Consider the following 16,469-nt stretch of genomic DNA (forward strand, 5'->3'; position numbering starts at 1 on the left):
GGCCCAGTGCTCTGTAATTTTTTGTTCTTTTCGGGTTTCTGTTTCCAGTTTTGAACTCCTTGTATTGTTCTTTTCGGGTTTCTTCCTGCTCTGAGTTTTAAGTCTTTTTCTTTGGCCGATTTTGGCAAGGGATTGGCCCAGTGCTCTGTAATTTTTTGTTCTTTTCGGGTTTCTGTTTCCAGTTTTGAACTCCTTGTATTGGTACTCGGCTATGCCGTTTTAAAGTAATAATAAAGTCCCGTTGTTTCTTTTAAAACCAAAAACAAAAACAAAAAAGCAAAATAAAAACAAACCCTTCCGGTGGTGCCAAATACTTGATGAGTCAATCGGTACCGGTCCATTCTTTCCAGTCTTTGTCAACGTGAACTTGGGCCCACTTGACGGCCATTCGAGCCGCTTGAGAAGCTCCGGGCAAGCCCCTCTCGTGGACAGTGTCAGCCATGTCAATGAAAGGAACGACAAGAAGCGTTCCGGGGCCGCCGTACTCCGTGTGTAGGAATTTACTGAATATCTGATAGATACATCGCCGTGGTATACAGTCACAGACATTAAAAACAAAGGAATAATTACCAATATACTCCTGAGTTTGGCTGAAATTAACATTTTGACATGGTGTTTTTCAAAACAGAAAATATTTAACCTCAAGTCTACGAAAGTGATTCAAATATATCTCAATACCCTGAACCAACCTTTTAATAGTTTTAGCATGTATAAAAGCATTAATTAAAAAAAAAAAAAAAAAAAAAAAAAACCATAAACAAATCCTAAAATTTTGTGAAAATGATTTAGTGATCCATGATTCGACGAGATTTCAGAAAATGTTGTTGTTTAGTTACGAGTTCAGTATAATCGAAAATTTGAAAAAATGAGTTTCGAGGGATATATTACTGAAAGAACGAGTCAATTAAATAAACTCAAGTTATTTACTTATTATGACAACTCAAAACACAAATTTGGTCACATAACGATGAAAGTTTGTTATTCTCCCAAAAAAAAAAAAAAAGATTCATGATTTCTTTCATACCTCGGTGCATATACCAACAATTTCATCGGCAGATTCCTGATAATCCTCCTTCTTGGACAGCCTGTTGAGGAGGTGAGCCTTAAACTTTTCTGTCTCCTAGAAAATTCAGATAACACACAAAACCATAAATAATCGGCATAACATAGAGAGAAAAGTAAAATAAAATAAAATAAACGAACACGATGATACAAAAAGAGCTTACTTCCTTGGCGAACTCGGGGACCGGATCAGGGAATTTGTACTCGGGCGCTGCCCTACAAATCTGCTTTGAGGGTCTTGAAACCGAATGCAGGGCCGTCTGTACCCTAGTCTTTTCAGTTACTTGGGAAAGAAGCAACAAGTTTTTAAAATCGATCAACGAAACCCCATCAGCGGTGGAATGAGAGGATAAGAATGCCCGAGGTCGCTCGAATTTCGAGGGTGAAATGTGTAAAGCAGTGGCTACCAAGCTCAGACTCATTTCTTCGACCACAAAGTCCTCTCTATCCTAAACATAAACCAAGTACTGAAAGCATAAGCATAAGCAAAGCTATACACGATAAAAAAACAAAATAAAAAAACGTGAAACGAAAAATTGCGAAATAATCATCGTGTTAGAGCAAAATCCAAAACATCGTCCATGTTCTCTCAGTAAATGTTCAACTCAACTTTTGCCTTCCAAGTTTTGCATATTGATACCAAAGTACACCTGAATATCAACTACTCAATCAGTTAATTTCAAATAAATTTTCTTAGAAAAATATGCCTCTAAATCCGTAGTCACTTGTGGAAATGTCCTAATATCTGTTTTTGCAAAGATCATAAACCACTTATAGTTATGGGAAACATTTCCATTATAGTTTCCACCAGTCTTCATGAAGAGTTTCTCGTATTTTTCTTACAACCTGGCCGCAGCCTTACTACTTGAAATTCACGTGCAATCTCTAAACTAACTCCTTCAACAGATTATAAGCACACTAATTTCCTGAGTTCTCAAAAATCCTGATTGACTGTCACTATAATGTAAGATGATTTATTATCACTAATACTGTCAAGGTATGAATGAATAACTTAAACTCGGAACTCCTGATTTTCAATTTTTTGTTTTCCAAACTCCTGATTCTTAGTCACTATTAATAATCCATCCTCAATGGTCAGTGAGTGGGTGAATCTCTTGAGCATAATCCAAGACTATAAAGCAACGCAAGCATTCCAGATTACACATATTTGACTATGCAACGAAACAAATATCGAAGAGTTAATTTTACCCGTAATGAACAAGCTCCGTTCGCGTCTGAGAAAAGAACCGAAGGAGGTTGGCTCAGTTGTGGCCGGTCTCCGGCCGAAGAAGGAGAGACGCAGAGAAGAAGAGAGTGTTGGAGCAGAGCCTTCGAGAGATCAGGCTGGGTGGAGTGGTTCGTCGCCGGTGAGAAACGACGGGGAAGAGAGAAAGAAATTTGGGTTCTTATCCTTTGTCCAAATGTGACAATCGCAAATGAGGAACTACATATTAAGTCTATCTAATAAAAAGTATAGAATAAAAATAAAAATAAAAAGTGATGGCGGTTAAATATCTAATTTAAAATTATGAATTTGTAAAATAGTTAAGATTTATCTTAATTTAATGAAATAGTCAATATGTCCAGTAATCTAGTTTCAATTTTTTTTTTACTTCAAGATTAATTTTTTTGAAATTGATAAATTGTTTATAATAATCGTAAAAAATTTTAATCTTGGTTGTCAAAAAAATTTTGAAAACGCAAATTTGGTTATTTTACTGAAAATTTGAAACTTTGACTATTTTACTAATCAATAATAACTATTTTGTACAAATTTTTCAAAAAAAAAAAAAAAAACTCTGTTTAGTAGGAAAATAGACATGTTTGCCCCATTTTTTTTTTTTTTGCGCAATTGATATTTATACCTTATTTCATATTAATTTCCAAATCATTACTACTTTTGTACCATAAAAATATGTGTGAATGTAAGATATTCTTAAGAAAAAGAAACATATAAATAGTATAGAAGTCTATAATTCTTAAATCTTAAAGTAGTAGCGATAATTAATGTCATTTTTACTATTTAGTTCAAGGTTTAAAATGCTGTCTTTTATGCCCCAAAATATTACAAATGGAAACTAACTTACAAATGAAAATTCCTGACAGAAAAAATATTACAAATATAGTATTCAACATGTTCAAGCTATAATAGAATTATCACATCAATTATTGAAATATATTAATAATAATAGAATTATCTCTTCTCTCTCATCTCTTCATCTCTCGCGTTCATGAAGTTCGATCTCACTCTCTTTCTTTCACAACTCTCGGTCTCACTTTCTCAGTTCTCGGTTTCACTCTCTTCCCCTCACACTCTCGATCTCACTCTACTTCTCTCACACTCTCGGTCTCACTCTCTTTCTCTCTCAACTCTCAAGCCCAGGATAATTTCTTAGATCTGCGCTTCTCTCACACTCTCGGTCTCACTCTCTTTCTCTCTCAACTCTCCATTGCAGTACGGTCCGGGAAGTCTGGGCTTTAGCCCGGACCCCAATTCTAGGGGCAGCGAGCTCCGATTCTTTCGGGCTTCGGCCCAAATGTGCGTAAAGCCTTCATCGAGTCTCGAGTCGAGGCGGGTTCGTCCGAAGTCGAGACCCGATTTAAAATGACTCTAGTTTATTTTATAACTCTAAATTGTGAAAGTGTTTGAAACAATGTAGAGTATTACTAAGAATGTGTTGATTGTAATTACTCTATTCAAAGGAGTTATTTTCGTAACTCGAAACAAAAAGTTTGGGGGTATACATTGTTGATTGTGAGATGCTCGGAAAATGAGCCGAGAGGTTGGTTCTTTAGAAGAGTATATGAACTTTTTTAAGCAATCCGAACTTTAAAGTTCAGATTATTTTCTTAAGTACTAATAAGGTATCTGGAATTATAATCTAAAGTTATACCCTAAATAATTATCAATATAAGTATAAATAAAGAAATGATGGAAGTCGGCCTTGAGTTATTATATTTTATAAACAAAAAATTGGCTACGTAAGCCACCTAAACTATAGGAATTGTAAATTAGCCAACCTTTGGTAAATAATTTGTAAATAGTCAACTTGCATACGTGGCAGCCAATTAACTACCTAAAATATATGTTTGGTTGTGTTAAATAAGGCTTCTATTAATTTGTTAATAAGTTTACTTGGCTATTTACAAGAAATTAACCAAAGGTGGGCTATATCTCAATCCACTATATCCGTGTGGCTATATAACTTAATAACCCTTTTATAAACTGCGCCCAATAGTTTATTAGAAAATCTATTCTCTTACTTATTTTATAATCTAAACTGACTTAGTTATTACTTATCTTCTTTAACTTATAGAAATGTTCTTATAATAAAAATATTTTCATATTGGGATATTATAAGAAAAGTGTTATTTTTCGACCCTAATATTTACATATTTGATAAGGTTTTATCTCGAGTTAGTTACGTTTCAGTGAGTTAGTTTCGACAAGTTTTGCAAAACATAGATTCTTCATCTAGAATGTCTTCCGAGCCATAAGAGGAAGGAAACAAAGATATGATGGAAGTCGGCCTTGAGTTATTTTATTTTTATTAACTCTGCTCATTAAGACTCCATCCCTAGTATCGGGGCTTGGTAACTAAGAATGGATAATCAGTGAAAAAACTGTGCAGATGGGAAATATCGGGCTTCGACTTGTATGGCATTTCATACATTTACTTGTCTCTGTATTCTACTTGGTGGTGGGAATAGCTTGTGCATTTGAAAGCTATCTTATCTCTACTTTGTATAAATAACCTTATAATGAATTTTCTTTATATCAAATTAATTTCAATTACATGATTAACAATTTTAATAATTATATCAAATTAATTTCAATTGCATAAACAATTTTACTAATTATATCAAATTAATTTCAATTACATAATTAACAATTTTAATAATTATATCAAATTAATTTCAATTACATAATTAACAATTTTACCAATTTTACTAATTATATCATATTTACCAATTTTAATAATTATATCATATTTAAGATTTACAATTATCAAACTAACTACATTGTTAATACACATATATCTATTAAAATATAATAAGTGTAAATCCGAAGTTACTGTTCATAAGGTTTTACCCAATTAAAATATGCCACGTAAGCCAACTATTTATACAAACCGTTTTAATTTTTTTGTTTTTAATTTGTAACCGCTTGTGGGTTTGTTGTTAACGCTCTTTTTCTCTCTAAGTCTCTTTCTTTCTCTTCTCTTTCTTCTATCATTCTTTCTTCTTCCCTCGCCGCCAGCGAAACACTCACCTAATGCCTCGCGCGTCATCACCGGTGTTCATCGTCTCCGCTCCTCTTTACGGTACGCTCTCTTTGTTTCATCATCTCGAGTCCCCGTTTATGTCTCGTCGTCGTCTTCTTCTATCTTGTTTGATTTAGGATTTCTGGTTGGAATTGAGTGATTGGTACGAAGTGGTATATAACTTCGTCTTTTCAGATTAGACATAGGTTTTGCTCGAATTTAATTTGGAAATTAGGTTCTCAGATTTTATATAGGTTTTGCTCGAATTTACTTTTAAATTGGGGGCTTTCATTCTTGCTCATTCTTGTTACGGTTCCGGTTTCAAATCTGAAAGGTTGTGCTTGGGACTGGTGCAGGCGAAGCGAACAGAACCACGCTCGGGTGGAGAAGAGAGACTAGACACGACCATGTACTGATCGAATCATCATTCTCGAACTAGGGAAGCTGTAAACATATAGGGAGTACTCTCTTTTTCTTTTCTTTTTACCCTGTTTTGTGTTTAATTCTAACCCAATAAGGCTATGCGACAGAGGTTTGATTCATTAGGCTCGATCTTTGGTGAGGGAGATCAAAGCTCTTTGCAAGCAGGTCTGATAGAGAAAGTCAGTGATAAGACCACCGTTGTATGTGAACCATCTCTGAAATGTTTTCCAGTGCATCAAGATTGTGCTCATCAACCTAAATTCACGCCTAAACCTTAGATTATTGTTATCGTCTAGGATTTGGCGCGGAAAAATACTATGTCAACAGCGTGAAAAATTAGTAGAATTTAAATACCGTTCTGACATGTTGCATCACTTTGTGGTTGCTATTTCTTCTGTTTTATTTTGTTCTTTAAATAAAAACGACTCTTAGGTTTGGTTTTAAACTAAGTCATCTTTCTACCATTTGTCTGGTTTTGTTCTTCAAATAAAACACTCTCGGTTTTTGTTTTCAACTTCTTCATCTTTCTACCTTCTGTTTAGTCTTGTTTTTGTTTTTGTTTGTTTGTTTTTTTTTTTTTTATAAAAAAACTCAGGTTTGGTTTTTTTATTTCCCATTTGCTTGAGCTGAAGCAAATTTGATGTGATCGCCTCTGCGTTATGAATACAGTTTTATTGAATGGTACCCTGTTTCTAAATTTAATGTACATTTCCCTGGTGCTGACAGTGAAGATTTCTTTTTCATTTTACATTCTTGTGCTATAACTTCAACCATCCTCACTTTGATAACATGGTAAGAGTCAGCAGAAAATAGTGTTGGTTTGATGATATATTTGATGCTTATAAAAATTGCTGCTTTGGTAGTAGGTGTTTTAGTGCATTCCATAATGCGTAGCCTATATGCAATCATAACCTTATGTCGAGTATCAATGGTTCAAAAGTAGATATTTGCTACAAAGATCCATATAAAGGTACATTCTTTTATATTCTGCAAAATATATGTTTCTTATTTGCGGGTTATTTCTATTTATATTACTTGTGTGTTCGTGTGTGAGGATATTTCTATTTATATTACTTGGATTTGTCTACATTCAAGTTCACCAGACATTAATGAACGATTTTTTTTAAAAGCGCGATATGGATGTTATCTTTGTTGCAGAGCTCGGAGTTTGGTTGGAAAGTCACGGTGGCGATGGAGATGACGGGTCAGTTGAGGGAGCTCGATCAGATGCTGACCTTAGTGGCCGCCGGAGTTTGCGCTGTCATAATCATCATCCCCATTGTCTTGAAGAAAGTACTCCACAAGTTTGGCAGTGTAAGTGCTTGTTGTGTTTCTTTTTGTCGCTTGAAAGTGATTAGGATATTGGTCTTTGTTTTTTACTGTTTTAAAATGAAGTTTGGTTCTTTGTTTTATGAAATAAAAGCGAAAGCATAAGTTTGATTTATTTGAATAATTTTTCATGGTTTTATTTTATATATAGGCTTGCTCTCTATATGAAGCTCTTGAGAAGGTCAAAGCAGGTAGATTTTACTGAGTTCTGTTTTTCAGGGCTGATATTAAGTTATGTGAATACTGATAGTGTGATTTTGGGTGTGTCAATTTCACAGAGCTGATGATTCTCTGGGCTTCATTTCGCTGCTCTTAACTTTAAGTCAGAACTACATTGCCAAAGTATATATCCCCATTAAAATTGCAGAGACCATGTTACCATGTTCTATCAAGGAAACAAAATCGAGCGATGAGGAACACGGGAGAAAACTGTTGTGGTTCAAAACCGTAAGTATCTACTACTTCATTGGAAAAAGAAACCAACATGCTCATGAGTTTGATGATAAAAACATGTTTTGTCTGGTGAACTAGATTGTTACAGTCCACTCTCTTACTTGAAAACAATTTTAATGAAGATTTTTTTCATTAGTAAACAAGACCTCTAATCCGATTATTGCTGACAGGAAAATGAGCCACTTATTTCTGTAAATGGTTCGCATCAGTTGCACATTATTTTTCGTGCTATTTCATGTGATGTTTAGTGGTTTTACAATGATGCTCGGGAGGCTAAAGGTATGATTAATTTTTTGTAATAATTTTTAAATTTATTTATTATTCAATTAGCATTTGTATTCCTGGTTTCTGCCAGTTTATTGAAATGAACAAAGTTCTTTTTTCTTAAAAAAAAAATTACATTTGTGTAAAAATGAGAGGTAATTGACTGTGGTTCTATTTTCTCAGATTCATGGATGGAAGAAATGGGAGCAGGAAACATCTATTTTTGTCTCTCTTTTAGTTCTTTTGATTTTTATCTAATTCAAAGTTCTGGATTTTGTCAAACCTTGCAAAGTTCTTTAATATTTTTGTTTTTCTTCTTCATCTTCCCCGCCTGCATCTAGGCCATCCGCTCCGTCCGCCGTTGCTTTATAACACTCAGCTACTCCTGGGGATCAGACAGTAAGTAAGTTCCAGGCTCCCCCATGTGTCGTCCTCTGACGACAATCTGCTCCTTGAGAAGCTACGCATTTATTTTCTCGAACCAGATTTGGCGAAGGCTGTTTCTGCCACAAGTTGCGGCAACAACGGCGGTGTTTGTGATATTCCTAAAGGTGGGCAAAATGGTTAACCGGTTAAACCTTTAAACGTTCTAAAGGTTAAAGGTTAACCGTCTAAAATGGTAATGGTTTAGCCGGTTAAGCGTCTAAATTGTTTAACAGTGACTTAACAAGCATGTGTAAATCTATTTGTTTTTAAAATGGTTTGTTAACCATAAAATAACCGGTTAAAATTAATCGCTTTGGTTAATTTTAACCAGAACGAAAGGTTAATATTATCTGCTCGGTTAATTTTAACAGGATAAAATGTCAATCAATCGATCGCTTAATTTAAACCGGATAAAATACCATTCCCTGTGACATTTGCCGATGGTGTTCGTAATACTCGCAGAGGCGCTCGTGAATGTTGTTGGTGATACTCATTCGTGACCGGAGGGACTTCGACAATCCCAATCGTGGCAACATAGAGGCTCTTTGTAATTGAAGTTCACCATGAACAGTGCATATCTTTTTTTTTTAATCGAGTTTAATGGTGTTTGTTTTTTTTCCAGCAAGTGTTCATATCGTGGGTGAAGTTTTTGTTGAGATTTTGAAAATGATTTTTTGTATGCTTAGAAATTTCGGGGGTAGTTATTGTAAAATAATTGATTACAAGGTGGAATGATTCATTCCACTGGTTTTGATAGTGATAACTCAAATTAAAAGTACTGATTATTCTATAGAATTATAGTTCTAATATTTCAAACAGAACCAAACATAGCAATACTAAGTCTTATGAATCATTTCCATAACATTAATTCAGTTTGAGCCTAACTAAATATGCCATTTTATAATTCAATATGTGCTTGAATTTATGTTTTATTTTTGTATACTTTGGCGAACGTGATGGCCCTTTGGCAGATTCAATAGTAACAGCGATAGTGATTGATAATTAACATAACTCATTGTGAGGAAATTAACTTTGAGGTCAAAGTATTTATCAATAATTTCCATTTTCTATGGACACTTTCTGCTTTATATGCCAAATATACATGACATATAACATTTGTTTCACATAGTTAAGATATATAGTGAAAGTCCAACTTTTGCCTCTTATGATTTATCTAATTTTAATCGACATAATAATTTATTCTTTTGACAGAGTTATTTAACTAATCTCATCTTCATTGACCAAAAAATATCAAAATGTCGATGCATGTCTTACATAACAGTATCTAATTACAAAACATTTTGAATGTACACATTCTCATTTTTAAAAGAACATGTGTTTACAATGGTCTTCGTATTGATTTTTATTATTTTATAATTTTTTTATTTTAAATTTAAGTTTTTTTAACGCATTTTAATAACTTCAAAATATGTTAGTCAAGTAATTTTTATTAATTATAAATTATATTTTCAAAGTAAATCTTTATTATCCACGTGCGTAGCACGTGTTACTATCTAGTATATATATAAAACTAAACTATTTAACCTCACGTTTCCAATTCAAAACACAACATCCTTAGCAAAACAAGACAACATCAACAACAAAAACACGCTCATGTGCATACACGGCCAGAATTCACGCGGCCATAACCGGTAACCAAAACCCGAAGTAATTCAACACAAAACCGAAAATCAACTTAACCACAACAAATTCACAATTCACTAATTCGGAGGCTCAGAATCGTCATCACAAAACAGTCAAAAGGACTTCATAACCAAGACAAGTCCCTCGGTCAAGCAAACACCCGGCCAAATCAATGACACGGCCACACAACACACACGACCAACTTCCAATTTCAACATCTCATTATAGCCTCATCAAAACTCAACCAAAACAATCCTCAACAACCCAAAATCTCTACCCAAACATAAACACCAAACCACACGGCCAAAATCAATAACCCAACCAAAATTCGTTCAAATTCACACCAAATCCGAAATCAATCTTCCAATTCACATCATTGACGTTAATAATCAAGCTCAAACAACAACTAAACATAAGCAATTTCACAGAAATCACCAAAGAACTCGAAACCCCCAAATCAATTTATCCAAGCCCTAATTCTCGAATCCTTCAGTTGAGCCAGAGAAAAATCTTACCTTCAATTCCTTCTCCGGTGCTTACTCGTCCCTCTCCGGTGACTACTCGCCCTTCTCCGGTGATCGGGTTCGCGCGCGCGGTCTAGCTCGCGACTTCTCTTGGTTCACGGCGTGACTGGGTCACGTGAGGAGGCTGAGCGAGAATGAAGGAAGAGGGAGTGAAGATGAGTGAGGGTGGTGATGGGGTTTTGGGCGGCCGGGAGAGAGAGACTCGGTGGTGGTTGTTGTCAATCAATTTTTTTTTTCTTTGTAGATGGGCTCAATGCGCGACAGGGAGAAGAAAAGAGTAGGGAAATGGATTGTTTTGGACCAAAATATTGAGTTCATTGTTTTTGGACACTTTTAGTAGTGAGTTTAGAAGAGATAAACAATTCATACCCGGTTTGTCCTTTAATTTTTATTTTTGTTCATTCAAGCCCTGCAGAGACTTTTTCTATTTCGTTATGAATTTGAACCATTTGCTTCTCTCAATACCTCGCACATCTTCAGCATCTTCCTCTCGTCCTCGAACTCGCTCCTCATTCCTACCATTTCGCGCGCCAAGCCATCGCACGCGTGCTCCGCCGATTTCCTCGCGCGTCGCTCGTCGCTGAGCTCCTTCGTAAGCTTCCTTCGTGCTATGCGCTCGATGTCGAGCTCGGCGTGGAGATCGGCGATTTGGGCCTGGGTTGAGTCGAGCTCAGAGGCATCCATGGCCGTGGGTCTGAAGAACCCGAGCTCCCATAAGTGCCTCCTCGTCTTATCTCCGCCATCTCCCAAGCTCCGATCCGAGAACGACCTCGACGGAGCCCTAAAACCCTCCGTCCCCGCCGGAAGACTCGCTGCGTGCAACAACTCGAAGCTCTTCGAGAAAGCACCCCAACTGTTCGACGAAATTCCCAAGAGGCTCGAGTTTTCCCCGGGCGACATGTTGTATAGGATTCTGGTGACTTTTGCAGATTAAGAAATGTCCCTTGTTGCTGGAACAGAGTGATGAGCTCAAGAAGAAAGATCAAGGAATGCCCCAACGATATATTCCTTAATTAGTTGTGTCCATAACCTTAAGGTAAGTACTTTTTTTCCATCTATGCTATTCATATCAAGAAGAATTTTATCTCATCCAGCTATGTTAGCCTTACTGCATATTTATGTTATTCATATTTCATCCAGCTATGAACTTTATCTTGCTGGCTGCAAAACGAAGCTTAACGTTGACACGATATCAAGAAGAGAAATTTCAATGCTATTTTTCGTTTCCACTTTCAAAGGTATTCCTCTTTATTAATCTTTTTTATTATTGTTTTTGAACTCTATTGATGACTATTCGTAGCATGACCATCAAAGAAAATGCTGATATACTTCATGACTTGTTATTTTTTTTTTTTTTGGGAATTTCGTTATAGTTGGAGATTTTCAAGTCTGGAGACGCTGAACATGAATGGGCTATGGAATGTCCTTTGCTGGAAAATGATGAGCTCAAGAAGCAGATCAGTGAACGGCTATTTTAATTAAAAAATTACTCATGTTGTATGCAGTTAAATACATAAAATCAACTATTTTAATTTCGTTTATTTCTCTACTGATCTTATGGAAAAGTGTAAGCCTGCATATAGCTTACTATCTTGCTCTTGCCTACCTGTATGTCTACAATTACAATAATTGTAGACAGTATATCTACAATTACACTTCATTGGAGTTTGAATGACGACTTATATGATAGAAGTATGTCTTTTTTACGTCTTGAATGCATTACATGATAGAAGTTGTTCAAATTATAGACTTCATTGTCTACCAGTTGTGGTGATTATAGAGATTTATGTCTACAATTGTTGTGATTGTAGACATTAAATGTCTACAATCAGTTCAAATTGTAGATATATATGTCTACAATGACTACAACTGTAGACATCACTGTACACATCTTTAGACACGGCCATAACAAAACAAAAACTACCAGTTGTGGTGATTGTAGACATTAATGTCTACAGTTGTTGTGATTGTATACATAAAATGTCAAATTGTAGATATATATGTCTACAATCACGACAACTGTAGACATCACTGTATACATCTTTAGACACGGCCAGAACAAAACAAAAACATACCAAAACCATATAGCCATATAAAAAAAAAACCATACCAAAATAGATAGCACTGTTTAGGCATTCAAGCTTCAAATTGTCATACAAAGCCATACAAAAATATAAAACATAGTTTTAAAAGTAACTTCATAGTTCGAGATTGAGTTCATGTAAACATAAAAATCTAGTCCAAAGATGTCGGAAACTCGTCGTCATATCCGTAGCCGGTCGCAAGTTTCACCGCCCCATGACGGAATAAATCAATCGTGAGCTTCCGTCTAAACATGTTCATGAGAGATGCGTCTAAACCAGACATGTGTACGCCGTGGGTCAAGTACTCAACTGCCTTGATCACGAACATGCCACAATCCCCGCTGCAAATATATATGTTAGTATAGTATAAAAAAGAATATGAAATACACAAGAATTCTAGCGAAGAGCATTACAAGTTTACAATTATATGAACTGTAAATATAAATGACTACATTCACAAAACTTTTAGACATAAAAGTCAACAATTTCAGATATTGTAGATGTCGAAATTGTATGAAATTGTAGACATAAACATCTACAATTCTAGTGACTATAGTTTTATATGTCTACAATTACATCCTTATGGCCTATGACGTCTTCCAAACACAGAAAATGTAGATCAAAGAATTCTACAATCACATACATAATCACCCAATATTGTTTACATAAATAATAACTCAAACTCACTCGGCATGATATCAAAAAGTTACCCAAACGCTCAAAGTGAAGAAATGTACCTCATTTATACTTGCTTTTCTCTTTCGGACCTTCAACTCGAAGGCGATGTCTCTTCTTCATCTGACGCCGGCGATTCAATCACTGGCTTCGTCATTTTCTGCGATTTAGGTTTTTAGGTTTCCAGAAAACCAATGGAGAAGAAAGAGGGCTTCGTAGATATATGAAAAAATTATGGAGAATGTAGAGATATACTTGAGATAATGTTTTGTTGCCGTTGTTGTTGATTTCTCGACGATTTCGGAGACGTGGGTGTGATGGTTTTAGAGAGAGAAACTGTCGGAGGAGAGAGAGCGCGAATGTAGAAGAAAGTGAAACTCAGTTTTTTTTTTAAAAAAACCTGAACCGACTACTAGATGAGCAACTACTAAAGGGCAAGATTGTATTTGCTCACATGAGCAACAACTAAAAGTGTCCAAAACAAGAAACTCAATATTTTGGTCCAAAATATTGAAATGACTGCTAGATGTGGCCATTTCCCAAAAGAGTAAGTGGATAAGATTTACACGTGGCAACGCTTCATTGAGCCACATGTCTCCATAAACAACCCCCTCATAACTCTTTTTTTCACTCTTGTCCCTCACTCTGTTGCACCTAAGTCCTTTCCAAAATAAATCCTCTCAAACTTGTCCTTAATTAATAAAAAAAATATATATATATATCTTGAAAATAACCGAGAAATTCTTATTAATTCCCGTTATCTTAAATATATTTAAGGGATTTCGAAATTTATTTTCAGTCTTGATATTTTAAGTCTCCGAGTACATTCCGAATAAATTTATTCGGAAAATAATATCGAATTTACTCGAATATCTTTATTCCGAAATTTTGTCAACCATAAATATATTTATTTTTTTTTTACGATATTTAAAATTTAAGGACGTCTCATGTGCAACGAGAATTTGATTCAAAATAAAACTCATTTATTTTATTCAAATTCACAAGTTGAGCGTTGCAAAAATTTGTATATTACATACGCATTTGAAAAAATATATTGGGATCTTCACGGTCCAATCTGACCGACCATGAGAGCTTCACCGTGGCATCGTAGGCTTCATCTTAGTCTCATAGATTTATTCAGGTTGTGTTTATGTAACATATTTACCGATACCAACATAAGTATACCGTTATTTACACAAATATACGTAGACATTATCACAAATAACCACAAATATACCGATGGGATTGCGGAACAACCTCTAGGAGTCACATGGCGGACCGGCCCACTGAATCCGATGCCTTGATGGATGAGATTTGCAACCTCCTCGATCGATCTTCGGCCTGGATTGTTCAATTTCCATGGTCTGTAATCTCGCCATTGGATCCTCGTCAACCACCCTCAAACGCCGCGTCTTCGAGTCGTTGATTGGCGGTCTTTGCGCCGCCGACTGACCAACTGAAGCGGAGGCCTTGATGGAGGTGATCCACACCTTCATCAGTGAGCCCCAGCCTCGATCATTTAATCGCCATGTTGAGCGATCTCGCAATTGGATCATCGTCGGCCCTTGATTAAATTTTGTGCCTTCAATCGCCGATTGGGTGTCTCTGCGCCACCGATTAGCCCGCTAAAGCTGAGGCTTTGTAAGATATTTGTAGATTAATAATTAATGGCTAATTTTTTTATTGTCTCCCATTTAGGTTGAATTCCACAAGCTTGGCGAGACTTCTTCGGTTGCCGGAACTTCAAAGACGCAAGCCCTAGAGTACAAAAACCCGAAGAAGAAGAAGAAGAAGAAGAAGAAGAAGAAGAAGAAGAAGAGACACCCCTAAAGCACAAGCACAACCACAACCACAACTACAAAATATTGAAATCAAACCAAAAACCCCAAATGTTGAAATAAAACAAAACCTCATTTTTAACGAATTGATAACTCGGAAATAAGGTCAGATTCTCATTCTCTTACGTAAAACGCCAATACTATACACATTTTATAACAGAACAAATGCTCTGAGTAAGCGCAAATTCGAACACCAGCCAAAAGAAAAAAAAATTCAATCCAACCTAGCACACATTTCATTCATCTGATGAAATTCAGCAGACTAACTTGAGAAAGTTCATAATAAAAATAAAAAATAAAAAATAAAAAATAAAAAATAAAAAATAAAAACTCCATATTTTTCATATATGTAGATACATACAAGAAGCTAAGTATCTGTATTATCGTCTTGATCTAGGCACCAACACTTGTAGTTAGAGGTTGAGATGTGAAGAAGCTCATCTGGGGTCAGTTTCTCGAGTTCCTGTGTTGGCAATGAATCGAAATCGCCGATTATATTTCGTGCACACATAGCTGTCAACAATGCTTCAATGTTTTCTTCGCGATGTTCTTGAGCTCGCACTCGTTTGTAAATTCTCATTGCAGAAACACAATCTTCGTACGGGTCGTGTAGATCAGTCTGAATATCGTACCTGTCGAGTCGCAAAATCACAACACTGTCCCATGCAAAACTAGATGAACATGATCGAAAATGCTGCAATTGCTTTAGGTAACATACTGTATTAATTTTCTGCCATAGTCAAAACTGTATTATTTCCTAAACGAACATTTTCTTGTTTGAAAGTGAATGTTTACTCACTACACTGCTTGAGTCACGTTCTGTCTTTTGTCCATCTTTCATAAAACCAAGGGACAAAATTTTGTAAGCATGAATACCAACCATAAAGACTAATCAGCTATCAGGATGTCCCACATCGACTGAGGATGTATCATTTTTGCTCCTTATAAAGGTCATGAGTTACTCCTCTTGTTGCCAATTGGTTTTAAGATGGAACTCCATGACACTTTAACATGGTATCAGAGTCAAACTCATTCTCGATGTTGGGCCGCCCGTTTCTACAAACTTCACGCACCAGTTGTTCAATCCTGAGCGTGAATGGGGTGTATCAGGAAGTCCCAGATCGACTGAGGATGTATCATTTGTGCTCCTTATAAAGGTTATGAGTTACTCCTCTTATTGTCAATTGATTTTAAGATGGAATCCCATGATACTTTAACATCAGCTATAAATTTTGTTACAAAATAATATAAAAATTCTGAGGATGACCAAAAATCATAAATACAAGATTGAAAAAGGAAGGTAAACCACAACCCGACATGATTCCAGCCCAATAAATTGAACAGAGATTGACAAGGCCCACTATTTATGACAAGTTTGATCGAACTATGCTGTGGAAATTACCTGAACTAGCATTAACATTTTTTTCCTCGAGACCTCGCTCCGCATTCTTATTTTGAAAATGCTTCATTTTATTTTGAAAA

The 16,469-nt window shown here is 35.6% G+C and overlaps 2 protein-coding genes and 1 long non-coding RNA gene across 10 annotated transcripts; 2 read left to right on the forward strand and 1 right to left on the reverse strand.

Annotated features, from left to right (window-relative positions):
* Window positions 1-258: 258 nt before the first annotated feature.
* On the reverse strand, window positions 259-10,632 carry LOC149383835 (protein PLASTID REDOX INSENSITIVE 2, chloroplastic-like). 5 transcript variants are annotated; one of them, XM_089628722.1, is made up of 5 exons: window positions 10,382-10,632; window positions 2,272-2,473; window positions 1,227-1,506; window positions 1,025-1,120; window positions 259-511 (listed from the first exon to the last, which is right to left on the reverse strand). In XM_089628722.1, the coding sequence occupies exons 3-5, from the start codon at window positions 1,482-1,484 to the stop codon at window positions 323-325; spliced, it is 543 nt and encodes a 180-aa protein (XP_089484848.1). In that variant the 5' UTR covers window positions 1,485-1,506; window positions 2,272-2,473; window positions 10,382-10,632; the 3' UTR covers window positions 259-322. The 5 variants fall into 5 exon arrangements, with proteins under 5 accessions (XP_089484848.1, XP_089484847.1, XP_089484845.1 ...); XM_089628721.1 differs by having other exon boundaries at window positions 1,227-1,511; window positions 2,272-2,406; window positions 10,382-10,629; XM_089628719.1 differs by having other exon boundaries at window positions 1,227-1,511; window positions 10,382-10,629.
* LOC149383836 (MLO-like protein 5) lies at window positions 5,280-8,973 on the forward strand. 4 transcript variants are annotated; one of them, XR_016301610.1, is made up of 8 exons: window positions 5,280-5,387; window positions 5,684-6,720; window positions 6,909-7,064; window positions 7,231-7,270; window positions 7,358-7,526; window positions 7,703-7,811; window positions 7,980-8,347; window positions 8,685-8,973. XR_016301610.1 is itself a non-coding variant. In XM_089628162.1 (8 exons), exons 3-5 carry the CDS (start codon window positions 6,891-6,893, stop codon window positions 7,393-7,395), a joined length of 252 nt encoding a protein of 83 aa, XP_089484288.1. In that variant the 5' UTR covers window positions 5,280-5,387; window positions 5,684-6,542; window positions 6,614-6,890; the 3' UTR covers window positions 7,396-7,526; window positions 7,703-7,811; window positions 7,980-8,347; window positions 8,685-8,973. The 4 variants fall into 4 exon arrangements, 3 of the variants coding, with proteins under 3 accessions (XP_089484288.1, XP_089484290.1, XP_089484291.1); XM_089628162.1 differs by having other exon boundaries at window positions 5,684-6,542; window positions 6,614-7,064; XM_089628164.1 differs by having other exon boundaries at window positions 5,684-6,542; window positions 6,617-7,064.
* A 529-nt stretch (window positions 10,633-11,161) lies between the features above and the next one.
* Window positions 11,162-12,018, forward strand: LOC149383837 (uncharacterized). The gene is made up of 3 exons (XR_016301611.1): window positions 11,162-11,426; window positions 11,531-11,628; window positions 11,764-12,018. It is a non-coding gene; the product is annotated as an uncharacterized LOC149383837 (long non-coding RNA).
* The last annotated feature ends 4,451 nt before the right edge of the window (window positions 12,019-16,469 follow it).

This window comes from Urtica dioica, chromosome 10, assembly GCF_054948205.1.
Source record: "Urtica dioica subsp. dioica isolate 48M chromosome 10, U.dioica_male_clone48M_v1_H2, whole genome shotgun sequence".
NCBI lineage: Eukaryota > Viridiplantae > Streptophyta > Magnoliopsida > Rosales > Urticaceae > Urtica > Urtica dioica.

Bases quoted from the DNA above. Each gene is read 5' to 3' on its own strand.
- LOC149383836 (XM_089628165.1), top strand. From the start codon at position 6,891: ATGTTATCTTTGTTGCAGAGCTCGGAGTTTGGTTGGAAAGTCACGGTG. The intron at 7,065-7,230 runs GTAAGTGCTTGT...TTTTATATATAG, and splicing joins TACTCCACAAGTTTGGCAGT to GCTTGCTCTCTATATGAAGC. The intron at 7,271-7,357 runs GTAGATTTTACT...TCAATTTCACAG, and splicing joins TCTTGAGAAGGTCAAAGCAG to AGCTGATGATTCTCTGGGCT.
- LOC149383835 (XM_089628723.1), bottom strand. From the start codon at position 1,484: ATGAGTCTGAGCTTGGTAGCCACTGCTTTACACATTTCACCCTCGAAA. The intron at 1,121-1,226 runs GTAAGCTCTTTT...TGAATTTTCTAG, and splicing joins TCCCCGAGTTCGCCAAGGAA to GAGACAGAAAAGTTTAAGGC. The intron at 512-1,024 runs GTATGAAAGAAA...TGTATCTATCAG, and splicing joins TTGTTGGTATATGCACCGAG to ATATTCAGTAAATTCCTACA.